At 47.9% G+C, this 14,905-nt stretch overlaps 1 protein-coding gene across 1 annotated transcript in view; it reads right to left on the bottom strand.

The window, feature by feature from the left end:
- plxna1b (plexin A1b) overlaps positions 1–14,905 on the bottom strand; it is a 538,027-nt gene that overhangs the window by 108,762 nt on the left and 414,360 nt on the right. The window contains exons 13-17 of the mRNA XM_041191009.1: positions 12,390–12,541; positions 8,867–8,987; positions 7,309–7,448; positions 6,511–6,681; positions 789–945 (exon numbers count right to left, since the gene is read on the bottom strand). Coding sequence (XP_041046943.1) covers positions 789–945; positions 6,511–6,681; positions 7,309–7,448; positions 8,867–8,987; positions 12,390–12,541 — 741 coding nt within the window. The remainder of the gene's footprint in view (positions 1–788; positions 946–6,510; positions 6,682–7,308; positions 7,449–8,866; positions 8,988–12,389; positions 12,542–14,905) is intronic.

Raw genomic sequence — 14,905 nt, 5'->3', positions numbered from 1 at the left:
ACTCCAGCTCACAGCCACACACCATGCAAACGTTTCTTGCTGGTCATGTCGCCTCTGGTCCTTTTGTCAATTATATTAAACCTGCGAAGAATTGACTCAGCCAAGAATTCCCTTACCAATGTCATTTTTCACGGGTTTACTGCCATTTCATTTCCATCTGGAAAAAAAACAATGCCAATCTTTGAGAATGGAACACCTTCCCATCTTTTCCCAAGATTAATTTCCCAAGAGAGGTGGTCTTCAATGCCGACGTTTGTAAAGCTCTATTTCAGGGCGTCCCTGTATTGTTTGTGCTGATGTTGTTTACTCTGAGACACTTACACAGAATCATTGCAGCACAGGAGGGGGCCGTTCGGCCTGTCACATCTGTGCCAGCCCTCTGTCGGAGCAATTTATCTCGTGCTGCTCCCAATGGGAGATCTGCTCGGGGATTCTTTAAACAGCTCTTGGAAAAAACACTGCAGCCGGCCAAGTCCACGTAGGGGCAGGCACTGAAATTTGGCTCAGCGCGCTGAGTGGACCATCAAGGTCAAATTCGCAACATCCCGGGGGAGGCCAGAGGTGGAGCAGCGGCAAAAGTTCCCCCAAGCACCAAGAACAGTCAGTTCTGTGGATGTCCATGCCGATCCCACATTGGACTCGTCAGTCATGAGAGGACCCAGAGAAGCCGACGAAGTCACTTACAGCTTAGACGTACCCAAATAACCAGTATACCACCACCAAGACTAGTGTTTCCTATTCCAGGAAAAGCACAGCTGGGTGAACAGTAAAGCTGCCTATATCCTTACGCTGTCAGGCACCATAAGCCCAGTACCCACTGTCACAGTCACTTTCTCCAACGTATACACCTCTTTGCAAGTCGCACACACCATCCAGACTTGGAAACGCATCATCATTTCCTTCATGGTCACCGGGTCAAATTCTGGGACTTCCTTCCAAATAGGACTGTGGGTGCACCCAGACCTGGATGACTGCAGTTCCAACAGTACTCAAAAAAAGCTCAACAACATCCAGGACAAAGCAGCCCACCTGGTTAAACAGTCACTCCCTCCGCCATCAATACCCAGTATCAGCCGTGCGTACCGTCTACAAAATGCACTGCAGCACCTCAACGAGGTTCCAAACCCACGACCACTACCATCTAGAAGGACAAGAGCAGCAGATAGATGGGAACACCACCACCTGGAAGTTCCCCTCCAAGCCACTGACCATCCCAACTTGGAAATATATTGCCGTTCCTTCACTGTCGCTGGGTCAAAATCCTGGAACTCCCTCCCTAACAGCACTGTGGGTGTACCTACACCACAGGGACTGCAGCGGTTCAAGAAGGCAGCTCACCACCACCTCCTCAAGGGCAATTAGGGATGGGCAATAAATGCTGGCCCAGCCAGCGACGCCCACATCCCATGAATGAATAAATAAAAAATAACACCTCATGGACTGTAGTGGTTCCAGAAATCGGCTCACCACCACCGTCTCAAGGCCCACTATGGACAGGCAATGAATGCCAACCTGGTTGGCAGCGCCCACATCCCACGAATAAATAAAGCAAAAGATCAATTAACAACTATCCTTCACGGAATGGGATGGAACAGGGATGGGGAGGAGAAGACTTGGGAATCCTCATGACTTGGGTACCTGCCTACTCGCCAACAAGCTGTTTGGGCTCAGGTTAAGTGAGGGTGTGCAAATGGTAGGGTGCATTTTATAAACAGAAACTGAAACTCCAACTGTGCAGCTTTCTCAGTCATTCAGTTAGAGGGTCCGTAATGTCAGACACCCAACTGACAAAACAGAAGAAATTGTCAACTGAAGATGGACTCTGGACATTTTATGTGGTTGGTCCATCTCCATTAGGAATTAATTTGAATTTGCCCCAAAGTCATTTTACATAGACTCTACAGCACAGTAACAGGCCATTCAGCCCAGCTGGTCCAAGCCAGTGTTTATGCTCCACATGAACCTCCACCCATCCCTCTTCATCTAATCCCATCAGTATATACTCCTATTCTTTTCTCCCTCAATTTGTTTATCTAGCTTCTCCGTGAATACATCTATGTTATTCATCTCAACCATTCCTTGTGGCAGAGAGTTCCACATTCTAAAGATTCTTTATTCTTTATTCATTCACGGGATGTGGGCTTCGCTGGCTGGACCAGCATTTATTGCCCATCCCTAGTTGCCCTTGAGGTAGTGGTGGTGAGCTGTCTTCTTAAACGCTGCAGTCCATGTGGTGTAGGTACACCCAGAGTGCTGTTAGGGAGGGAGTTCCAGGATTTTGACCCAGCGACAGTGAAGGAACGGCCGATATATTTCCAAGTCAGGATGGTGAGTGACTTGAAGGGGAACTTCTAGGTGGTGGTGTTCCCATCTACGTGCTGCCCTTGTCCTTCTGGGTGGTAGTGGTCGTGGGTTTGGAAGATGGTGTCGAAGCAGACTTGGTGAGTTCCTGCAGTGCATCTCTGGGTGAAGAAAGTTCTCCTGAATTCCCCATCAACGGGTGATTGGCTCTCTTATATTTATGGCCTCTAGTTTTGAAAAGGAATAGTACAGAGAACCATGGGGAAAAAGGATGGGAGATGGGACTAATTTGGATGACTCTTCAGGAGATCAATAATCGGCCAAGATAGGGAAATGGTCTCCTCTGCCATGCCAGGAGATCCAAGAGTTTGAAAAGGGAGGCGACAGCAAGAGCTTCAAATTTGCAGACTTTCCAAAAAATGGAGCATTTAAACTTCAAAAAGGCACAATCTATCCTAGTCAGCTGGAAGTAAGCAAGGCAAATTAATAATGCACGATGACAGTTTGTGAAGGACAGTTAACAAAAGCCGACATTTACTCTGTTCTTTTCTGATGGATTTCTGAGAGTGCACCATTGACTCATGAATAATTCCCCAATTTCACCAGCAGCTTCCTCTGCTCAGCTAAACACAAAGTGACAGCGCCTGAAACCCAGGATGCTGCCAGGGATTGGCCGGCAACTGAGCATAGCGTGAAGATGGCACCCAAGAAACTTGCCCCATGGTGCTGGAGTAACCCAAGGCCCACTGTCGGTGCCCGATAAACTCGCCAAATTGTTCCTCTGCGCAGTGGTACTCATCGTCGTCGGAACAGGAGGAGACCGTTCAGCTCCTCAGGCAAGTTCCACCATCCTGTTAGATCACGGTTGGCCAACACCTCAACACCCCTCGATACACTTAACGAATCAAAATCTGCCAATCTCAGTCTTGAAAATATCACTTGTTCCCCAACATCCAACAGCCCTTTCGGGAGGAGAGTATTTCAGGTTTCAGTATCCTTGGTGTGAAAAAGAGAGCTCCCTGATTTCACAGCTAAATGACCTGGATCGAATTTTGGGATGTTCTGCTTGACCCAGAATCCTTCAATTCACTTATGAATTTGTTAAGAAAAAGATTAACTCACAGAGAAATGCATCCTGATGCACCCGTACTAAGAGTTAGCCATTCCCTCAATGTCCAGTGTGAAAGACAACAGCACAGATCAGCAGAAACATAGAACTCTCTCCCCTGAAAAGCTATTGAGGTTGGCATCAATTGAAATTTCAAAACTGAGAGTGATAGATTTTTGCTCAGTAGGGGTACTAAAGGTTACAGAACCAAGGCAGGGAGATAGAGTTGAAGTGCAGATCAGCCATGATCTAATTGAACGTTGACAGAAGCATGAGAAGCTAAACTGCCTCCTCCTGTTCCTATGTTCCTTGACCAGGGCTGGCTAAGTTAGGCAATATATCTGTCAAAGTAGTGGAATGGTCACCAAAAGTCCCTCAGGCATGGATGTCAGGTTAAGACTGGATCAGCCTCTCCTGTTCGATCTCTCACCATTAAGGTTTACATACTCAATTAGTGAATATCCTGGATAGGAATCCTGTGTCAGCATGAACTGGTTCATAGTATCAGTATGCCCCTGAATCAGCACGCAGAGGGTGTGTGCCCACATTTCCAGGGCTTTCTTGTAGTGTCCAAGCTGACAGTGCAGTATGTGCTTGGGGAGGTTGAGCAGTTTGAGGTGAGAGTGACTGCCCTTGACATCAGGGCAGCATGTGACCGAGTGTGGCATCAAGGAGCTCTGGCAAAATCGAACCCAATGGGAATCAGGGGGAAACTTCTCCACTGGTTGGAGTCATACCTCGCACAAAGCAAGATGGTTGTTGGAGGTCAGTCATCTCAACTCCAGGTCATCACTGCAGGAGTTCCTCAGGGTAGTGTCCTCAGCCCAATCATCTTTAGCTGCTTCAATCACCTTCCTTCCATAATGTCAGTCAGAATGTTCGCTGGAGATAGCACAGTCTACAATACCATTCACGACTCCTCAGATACTGAAGCACTCAGTGCTCACATGCAGCAAGACCTGGACAATATTCAGGCTTAGGCTGATGAGTGGGCGAATAATACTCGTGCCACACAGGTGCCAGGCAATGGGCATCTCCAACGAGCAACAATCTAACCATCTCCCCATGACATTCAATGGTACTATTATTGCTGAATCAGCCACCATCAACTTCAAGATCACCATTGACCAGAACCTTAACTGGACTAGCCACATTAGTATGGTGGCTACAAGAGCTGGGTGAGGGGCTGGGAATTCTGCGGCAAGTAACTCAACTCCTGACTCCCCAAAGCCTGTCCACCGTCCACAAGGAGCAACTCAGGAGTGCAATGGAGTACTCCCTAATTGCCTGAATGAGTGCAGCTCCAACAACACTCAAGAAGCTCAAAGTAGCCCACTTGACTGGCAGCCCATCCATCGCGCCTTCCACATTCACTCCCTCCACCACTGCCACACAGCGGCAGCAGTGTGTACCACCTACAAGATGCACTGCAGGAACTCACCGGGGCTCCTTCAACGGCACCTTCCAAACCCGCAACCTCCACCAGCGAGAAGCTCGAGGGCGATAAGGCACATGGCAACACCACCAGCTGCAAGTGCCCCTCTAAGTCAAACACCCACAGGGACTGCAGCGGCTCGAGATGGCGGCTCACCACCACCTCCTTCAAGGGCAGTTAGTGATGGGCAATAAACGCTAAGCTAGAATTTTTAAGTCCCGCGGGCAGGCGTAAAGCCACGCAGGGTGACGTTGGCTGAGCATCCCGACGTCCTTGCGCATTCACACGCTATTTCCCCCGGCGGGCGGGGGCAAAAGTTGGAAGAGCGCCCGCCGACAATGAAGCGGGGCAATTAAATCCGTGAACAGCCCCAATCGTAAGCGATTTTTCATGGCCCGTCCGACCCAGCGGTTGGCGGACGGGTCAATCGGCCGGGGTGGGGGGGGTGGGGGACGGGGGCGGTGCCTTGTTATATTTTTGATGAAGCCTCATCCAAGGGCGGGATGGGATCTCCGTTGGGATTTAAAAGGAAAAAGAAATATCCGGGGAACTGTTCTGTTTTCCAAGTGGTTGATTGTGCTGCATGGGGGGTTTTTTTGCAGCGTTTTTTTTCGCGCTTTCTTTTGTTAGTTGGAGGTCTCCGCAGCTCCCTGAGGCGGCCGTCTGCCTTCGGTGGGGGGAGCTCGGTGGAAGCGCTCACACAGCACCCACGGTGATGCTGGCGCCTGCCCTCATCCCACCGCGCGCCCCGCCGGCAATGCTGAGTCTTTCTCAGGTGCGTTTCAGGCTGGCTGGCCATTAATCGGCTAGCCAGTGCGGAATGGCGGTGGGGTGGGGTGGGGCGGGGGAACGCCAATCAAGGGCGTGGGAACGGTTTCCCGTCTTCTCCCGGGCCCACCAATCGCGCGCACCGGACGAGGACCGAGTTCAATCCCTGGTCTTGCCAGCGATGCCCGGATCCCGTGGGAAACTAGGAATAAAAAAATTCAACAGAGACGTAGAAGTCTTTACAGCTCATCTTCCCCAACTGAGCGGACATGGTAATGACGGTGATTCAGTACCAGGGGATGATGGCACCCTACAGCACAGGAAGAGGCCCCTCCGTCCATCGTGTGTGTGCTGACTCTTTGAAAGGGCTATCCATAACTAGTCACACGGCCAGCCCTCCTTTTTCACCACGGCCCCTCAAATTTCTCAAGCATGTGTCTAATTCTCCTTTGGAAGTTACTATTGAGCCTGCTTCCACCGCCATTTCAGGCAGTGCAAACCAGACCATAACTTAAAGGAGGTAAGAGTAAATTACAGAGAATATAGGAAAAGAATGAGGGAGTGGGACTAACTGATCTGTCCTTCCAAAGATCTGGCAGTGAACTGGGTCGAATAGCCTCCTGTGCTACACCATGAATCCACAATAACAACTTGCTGGGTAAGAATAATCCTTCACACCTCCCCTCTGGCTTTTTGACTAATTATCACAAATATGTGTCCTCTGGTTACCAAGCTGTTACCTTTGGAAAAGGGTTCTCCGTATTTACACTATTAAATCCTGCCTCTCAATTTTGATGACTTTGGATCTATTTCGAGATATGAATTGGCCCCTTGAGCAGAGATGGGTGAAGTGATGGTTGGCGCCTTAAAAAGATTCTTGGTTGCCAAGAACATTTACCTGGTAATGGTCCATTCGGGCTCGATTTTGGATATGGTGGGATCTTCTGTGTAGTTGTATTTCACATTGGGGTTCAGCAACCGAGCTTGGTTGATGTGGACTCTGATGGAAGCCGGGCCTATTCCCTTTGTCGATGCAGATGTCACACAGACTATCTCTCCTGAAGTTCTCCTGAAAACAAGGACAGAGAATAATGTCACGAAATTACAATTTGAAAACATGAGGGGAGCAGACAAGCAATCCACAGGAATGCACTGCCTTGCACAGCTGTAATGTTACAGATTAGTAATTCGAAAGCCTGGACTAAAACTCCAGAGGCATTGAGTTCAAATACCACCAAGGCAGCTGCAGGAATTTAAATCCAATTAATTAATAAACCAGGTATAAAATGCTAATTTCATGAATAACGATTATGAAAATTCAACCTGATTGACAAATGCCCTACATGGGAGGCAAACTGCTCCCCTTACCTGGTCTGGCCCTACATGTGGGTCTAGGCCTCCACAGCAGTGTGGTTGACTCCTGACTGTCCCCTGAAATGGCCAAGCAGGTGGATCACCACGGATTGTGGTCGAGGGCAGTTGGGGATGGGCAATAAAGGTTGCCAGTGATGCTCACATCCCAAGAATGAATAATAAAAAAAAAATTGCAGATTCAACAGGGCTTCCAATAGGAATCTGGATAAATAATTGAGGAGGAAAAATACGTTGGGCTAGATCGAAACCAGCTGCTTGGTAAAACGACCAATACCTCACTGAGAATAATTTACATCATTTTAATCGCATATTCTACTTTTACCTTTCAAATTGGCAAATGCTGTTATCGCCAACGTAGGCCTCCACAGAACTGCCTGCGTCGAGATGCACCCCCACGATCGTCACTTGACTGCCTCCAGACACAGGACCCTGGGAAGGTATCACCTTGGTAAACCTCGGAGTCTTGGGGACAGGGAGGGATGGGGGAGTAGGGATGGTGGGCGGGGTAGCAGGAGGGAGAGAAAAAGAAAGATGTTGATTGTTAGTAACAAACTGGTGCACCATCTGTAGGGAGACAAGACAGAAAAAAAGCGGAATGTGAGCGGCAGAGTGTGCGCGTGTATGAGGCACAATTCGAGTGAGAAAGACAGATAGCATGATGGCATTTGTGTGAGAGAGAAGGGGAAGAAAGAGAGAGAGAGAGAAAAGGCTAAATTTTACACTCTGGGTTTGAAGACTGGGACACATAAAATCCAGTGGGTGGTCTACCAGCCAACCATCCACCCCCCTCCCGACCTGTCTGAAATTTGATGGGAGGCGTTGGGCAGCCCGCTCACCCTTTGGCTAACTGAGGTCCTTAAATGGCCAATTAATGGGCCCCTCAATGCGGTGGGACTGCCTGTAGTTCCAGCAGTGGCCACCGCTGCCAGCTGATGCTGCTGTGACTGATTGGCTGGAAGCTCCCTAAGGCGGGACTTCCACCTGAAATAGGGGCGGAGTCTTGCCTTAAATGCAATTACCGCTGCTGCCAGCTGAGGGGAAGCCATCGAGGTCGAGGTCGTGGGTGGGATCCTCCACCGACCCCCCCTGACCTTTGACCCAGTGGGAGTGGTCGGACACCGCAATGCCCTGCAAAATCCAGCCCATGGAGCCTGAGAGAGAGAACATGAGAATACAGGAGAAGAGAAAAGAGAGAGCTCATGAGAGAGGCTGAGAGCATGAATGAGAATGAATGATATGCAGGGACACATATAGAAAGATCTTGCATTTGTAAAGCACCTTTCATGACCTCAGGACATCCCAAAAAGCTAGACAGCCAATGAGGTATTTTGACATGTAGTCACTGCTGTAATGCAAGAAAATGTGTACAAAAAACTCCCATCAACAGTAATGTGAAAATGACCCAGATAATCTGTTTTAGTGACATTGGTTGAAGGTTATCACCCCAGGACATAGGGGGGAACTTCCCTGTTGTTCCACAAATAGTGCCACGGGATCTTTTACATCCACCTAAGAGGGCAGGCGGAGATCCTGGTTGAGCGGCTTGTTCAAAGATGGCACCTCTGAGGGTGCAGCCTCCCCTCAATACTGCACTGAGGTGGCCCAAATTTGTGTGCACAACACTTGGAGGTGAGAGTGCAAGAGACACTACCCAAGGCAAACTAGCTCAACACCAAATGGGACCTTCTAGGTTGGGATTGCTCAGTACTTCTCCATGCACAACACTCACGCGTTAAATTATTCATGTCCTTCCTTAGGCATACGGGGCAAAGAGAGAGGACCACTCTTGGTGGGATTGTAGTCAATGTACAGGAAGCTAACTGACAGAAAAGGTGCACAGGAACTCAAAGACTCACTCCAGTTCCTCTTTGGTCTCTTACCACAAAGGTGAAGGGTTCGGACGAGATTGCTCGGTACTCATCATCGCAGTTCACAACGCAAACCTCCACAAATCCTTTCTTTGCTGTTTGAGGGTCGGCCCTCTCCATGTCACACACAATCCTGCAGAGCACAGTTAGTGAGCATCCATTATTCCTTCCCAGCACAGCAACACATCCAAAAAAATCTATCAAGTGCTGCCAAACCAAATCATGCTCAAAGCACCGGCATCCGTTCACCACCCACCCCCCACACAACACCCAACTCCGTCCCTCCTAGTTTTCAATGCACTTCCTTTTCACCATTTCTAGATCCCCAATATTATGCACATATCCCATTTCCCTCAATTCTCCTTCTCCGAAAATTGTGTTCGGGAATTTTGTGCTCCACAAGATAAGGGATGTTATGCGGGGAAATGGAAACATTCCCATTTCAGCCACTCATTCTTGGCATCAATGCTTTCAAATCAGCTGCAGCACAGGATTAGATACAGAGTAAAGCTCCCTCTACATCGTCCCCATCAAACACTCCCAGGACAGGTACAGCACGGGGTTAGATACAGAGTAAAGCTCCCTCTACACTGTCCCCATCAAACACTCCCAGGACAGGTACAGCACGGGGTTAGATACAGAGTAAAGCTCCCTCTACACTGTCCCCATCAAACACTCCCAGGACAGGTACAGCATGGGGTTAGATACAGAGTAAAGCTCATCTACACTGTCCCCATCAAACACTCCCAGGGCAGGTACAGCACTGGGTTAGATACAGAGTAAATCTCCCTCTACACTGTCCCCATCAAACACTCCCAGGACAGGTACAGTACGGGGTTAGATACAGAGTAAAGCTCCCTCTACACTGTCCCCATCAAACACTCCCAGGACAGGTACAGCACGGGGTTAGATACAGAGTAAATCTCCCTCTACACTGTCCCCATCAAACACTCCCAGGACAGGTACAGCACAGGGTTAGATACAGAGTAAAGCACCCTCTACACTGTCCCCATCAAACACTCCCAGAACAGGTACAGCACGGGGTTAGATACAGAGTAAAGCTCCCTCTACACCGTCCTCATCAAACACTCCCAGGACAGGTACAGCACGGGGTTAGATACAGAGTAAAGCTCCCTCTACACCGTCCTCATCAAACACTCCCAGGACAGGTACAGCACGGGGTTAGATACAGAGTAAAGCTCCCTCTACACTGTCTCCATCAAACACTCCCAGGACAAGTACAGCATGGGGTTAGATACAGAGTAAAACTCCCTCTACACTGTCCCCATCAAACACTCCCAGGGCAGGTACAGCACGGGGTTAGATACAGAGTAAATCTCCCTCTACACTGTCCCCATCAAACACTCCCAGGACAGGTACAGCACGGGGTTAGATAGAGAGTAAAGCTCCCTCTACACTGTCCCCATCAAACACTCCCAGGACAGGTACAGCACGGGGTTAGATACAGAGTAAAGCTCCCTCTACACTGTCCCCATCAAACACTCCCAGGACAGGTACAGCACGGGGTTAGATACAGAGTAAAGCTCCCTCTACACTAACACACAATGAATCTGAATCTCAATCTCAGAGACATGCCACTTGTATAAATCATTGGACATTTCCCAATTTTCCACAAAGGGCATCCTTGATCCCTCAGCCAGACTGCCAAACATGCTGAATCGGGGGTAGCTTGGCACTATTCTATATTTAGGGGGACCAGATTGGCAAGTCTAAATTCATTTTGTGTGGGCCCCCTTACATCAGCTGACAGATTTACATTAGGTTGGGCTGTATTCAAACGGAGCTTCCAGGTAATGATTTTCACTTGCGTTCCATTTATTGTTGGCCTCGAGACAAATTTCAGAGGGAGGAAGATTTGGAACAGGATTTTTGTGCTGTGGGTAGCATTTTGATTTGATACGACACTAACTCCTTCCCCAGTGCCAAGAAATCATGAATGGGTTGTGTTGGCACTCGTGAGTGCAGACTGTGCATTTCCCACCTTCCTTTCGCCTCCCAGGCAGAGTGAGTCAAGACCTCCAGCGAACGGTCCATTGAATTTTTCTCCTTAATTAATCATTTCTGATCCATGCACCTCAGTGTTCCCTCCCCTAGGCCTCAGCTCATACCACTCCTTCAACTCATTAAACACACCCTGTCCACTTTTCTTGGACACTTGGATGCCAAACTTTAACTAGTTGCGCTTAATTTGATTCTTTCTCAGCATTTGTTGGAATGTACCATCATTCCCTATAGGGACCCGGTTTATTTGTCTTTCTGCCTTTGATACTTGCCGGTCAACCTTCAATTAGATCTCCCCCTATATCAAGCAGCTTGGGGATTGCGAAAACTCGGAGAAAGACCAAGCTACCATCAGCTACAGTCCAAGTCGCTTGTTAACGCTCCAATGCACTGTGCCCTAAGTATTTGCTTTATACAGCGGGTCCTTGGGAATCCAAGACTCATGTCAATCGTTCTGTTTTAGTCCAGGGGGATGTTGATGGCTGACCAACCAGCTGGACTGATTAATAGGGAATTAATCTGTTGCTGGGCAGGGGGGTTGCAACAGGGGTTCCTTCCCACTCAGCTTCATCTAACCCTCGAAAGCCAGCGCACCAAAAGGTTTTGTTCTGATTCTTTGATAGGGTGTGGTTGTCGCTGGCAAGGCCAGCATTTGTTGCCCATCCCTAATTGCCCTTGAACTGAGTGGCTGACTAAGCCACCTGAAGGGGGCAGTTAAGAGTCAAACACATGGCTGTGGATCTAGAGTCACATGTAGGCCAGGCCAGGCAAGGAGGGCGGATTTCCTTCCCTAAAGGGCACACGTGAACCAGTTGGGTTTTTTACGATAAAGGCAAAGTACTGCAGATGCTGGAAATCTGAAACAAAAACAGAAAATGCTGGAAAAGCTCAGCAGGTCTGACAGCCTCTGTGGAGAGAGAAACAGAGTGAACGTTTCGAGTCCGTATGACTTTTCTTCAGAGCTCTGAAGGAGACTCAAAATATTAACACTGGGTTTTTTTTGATGATAGTTTCATGGTCACCATTACTGAGGCAAGCTTTCAATTCCAAATTTTATTAAATAATTGAATTTAAATTCCACCAGTTGCCATGGGAGAAATTTTAACCAATGACCCAGAGCCTGGTCCTCTGCATTACTAGTCTAGTGATATTACCACTACACCACCATCTCCCCTTAACAGGTATAGTGAGCCAGTCTGCACTATCAGTTGGAAGGTTAGCTGATGGGCTGCAGAGTTTTAATGGGTTAATTTGTAACAGTATTCCTATGGGTTCCCACACCTTGTGCCTATATCGCTTTAAAATTAGCCAAGTAAACTGGGTCGCTATAGGGAACAACAGCGTGTTCCAACATGGAGCCAACAGAAAATCGACCTGACTGAGAAAGAAACAAATGGGCACAACCAGTTAAAGTTTGGCATCCAAGTGTCCAAATTCAGTCTTGTTCAATCTGATTGAGGGGCCGGTGCTGCAGCTTGGAAGGACTGAGTATTAACCGGTTCTACACACTTACTGCTCAGCACTGATGTACTCCTCTGGAATGGGGACACAGCGGACTCGCCCGATGTGCACCCCGTTACGAATTTCGGAGAAGGTCAAGCCCAGATTCACTCCGGTAATCGTCAACCTGGTTCCTCCTTCCTTGGGCCCAGTCTCTGGCACCAACTGTGAATAGAAAGATACAAAGAGTTGGGAATCTGACTCAAAACACAAGTGAGCATTTGACGGAGCACACTAGCACCTGCAGCATTCTCGATTCTCTCGGTCTGCACTACAGCGGCATCTCCAAGTTGCATCATTAAAGAGAGTTTCCCCCTTTTGTGGGTAACGAAACTGGGACGATAGTCAAGAACGCTGGTATTTCGGCTCCTGCACAGGTGGGAATGCCACGTCCCGAGCGTGATAAACAAGACCCAGGATAATAATGGGGACAGAGGGCCATACAAACAAAATCAAAAATAAAAATTCTCCACCAGGTACGGGCCATTCACTCCAGAATCATTGTGAGGAATCTAGTGGGAGGGTTTGAAGGGCAAGAGAGATGGGTGAATGGTCTTCATCCCATCAAAGGTACAGAATGAAATAATGATCTGGATTTCCCCAAAAGTCAGGGAGTCCCGCAGTCAGGGCCAAAAGCGGGTCCCGAGCCCACACGGACTGATGATGGGACCCTATCACACAAGACTGGCGGTGCAATATTCCAGGCGGATGATGGCAACCTTTTGAACCTCCTAACATTAACAGTTTGCTTCCTCCACCCCGTGCTCTCACTGGCCATTTTAAAAAATAAATCAACGCAAACTCAAATTTTTACCGCACGCCAATGGCACAAATAAATTCGAGACCGATGCAAAGTGATTACGGGATTTCTTTGGCCCGTTGTTCCTGTCCAATTAGAGGAAACAGCTCATGGAAGAGCCAAAGGTCAATGATCCACAATCAGACAAGTCCACAAAAAGTTAAAGGGTCAGAATTATTTGCATCAGTAAGAATTTCACCTCACTGTAATTCTGCTGTTGACACCAGTTCTACTGGAGAAGGACAATTATGCTTGGAAATTCTGGTGTACCAGTGTAGAAGGCAGCCCAGTAGAAGGCAGTTAGGATTCAGATTAATTCATTGACATGACCTGCAGCCTCACTGGGCTCTAGACTTCACTCTCCCTAATGTTCCCTTGGCCGTCCCCCCACCTTGCAAAGTTGAGCTCATCCAAAACTCTATTGCCCAAATCTTAACTCACACCTCATCCTGTTCACCCATCACCCATGCTTGCTGATCCACACAGGCTCCTGGTTAGGCAATGCCTCAATTTTTAAAATGCTCATCTTCTCGTTCAAATGCCTCTATGGTTTGATCGCTCCCCGGTCTGTGTAACCTCCTCCAGCCCTACAACTCTCTGCACTCGCCCAAATCTTCACGAATCCCTGACACTAATTGCTCCATCATTGGCAGCCATTCCTTCAGCTGCCATTAAGACCCTAAACTTGAAACCCATCCTTTGAGATCTTCCCAGCTCTGTCCCTCTCTTCCCCCTTGAAATCTACCTCTTTGGTCAAGCTTTTGATCATGTGTCCTATATCGTTGTAACTTTAGCTTCATAGATAGGTAATTCAGTTATGTAGAAAGATGGGAGAAGCTGGGACTGTTCTCCTTGAAGAGAAGGTAGAAAGGATATTTGATAGAGGTATTCAAAATCATGAGGGATCTGGGCAGCGTAGATAAGGAGAAACTATTCCCATTGGTGGAAAGGTCAAGATCCAGGTGGCACCAATTTAAGGTAAGAGGCAAAAGAAGCAATGACAACACGAGGAAAATCTTTTTCATGCAGCGAGTGGTTAGGATCTGGAATACACTGCCTGATAGTGTGGGGGAGGCAGATTCAAACATGGCTTTCAAAAGGAAATTGGATCATTGTCTGAAAAAGGAAAATGTGCAGGACTGCGGGGAGAAGACAAGGGAGTGACAGGAGGTGAATTACTCCTGCAGAGGCCAGCACAGAACAATGGAGCAAATGGCTTCCTTCTGTGCTGCAAACATTCAGTGATTCTATTTTATGATTCTGTGTGGCTTGGCATCGAATTTTGTTTGATAAAGCTCCTGTGAAGTGCCTTGGAATGTTTTTCTACCTTAAAGACACTAAAGTAAATACAAATTGTTGCTATTTGATTGATGCCATATCCCATTGTCTAGGATTCTCAACAAGAAGGAATCCCCATGGGTGTTCAATACCATGAATAGGTGAAACAATATATACCTCGGAACATAGGAACAGGAATGGGCCATTTAATCCCCAATTAGATCATGGCTGATCTGCAACCTAACTCCATTTCCCTTAGGTTAACAAAATTTATCAATCTCAGACTTTGAATTAACAATTGGTACAGCATCAATTGCTGCTTGCAGAAGAGAAATCCAAACATCAACTATCTTCTGCGTGGAGAGGTATTCTTAATTCCAATTGTGAGAGGCGTGCCCCTAATTTTTAAACTATGTCTCCTAGTCCCAGTCCAACCAGCAGAAATAGTTTCT

This window comes from Carcharodon carcharias, chromosome 7 (assembly GCF_017639515.1).
Source record: "Carcharodon carcharias isolate sCarCar2 chromosome 7, sCarCar2.pri, whole genome shotgun sequence".
Taxonomy (NCBI): domain Eukaryota; kingdom Metazoa; phylum Chordata; class Chondrichthyes; order Lamniformes; family Lamnidae; genus Carcharodon; species Carcharodon carcharias.
This window is presented reverse-complemented; position numbering and strand designations above follow the sequence as displayed.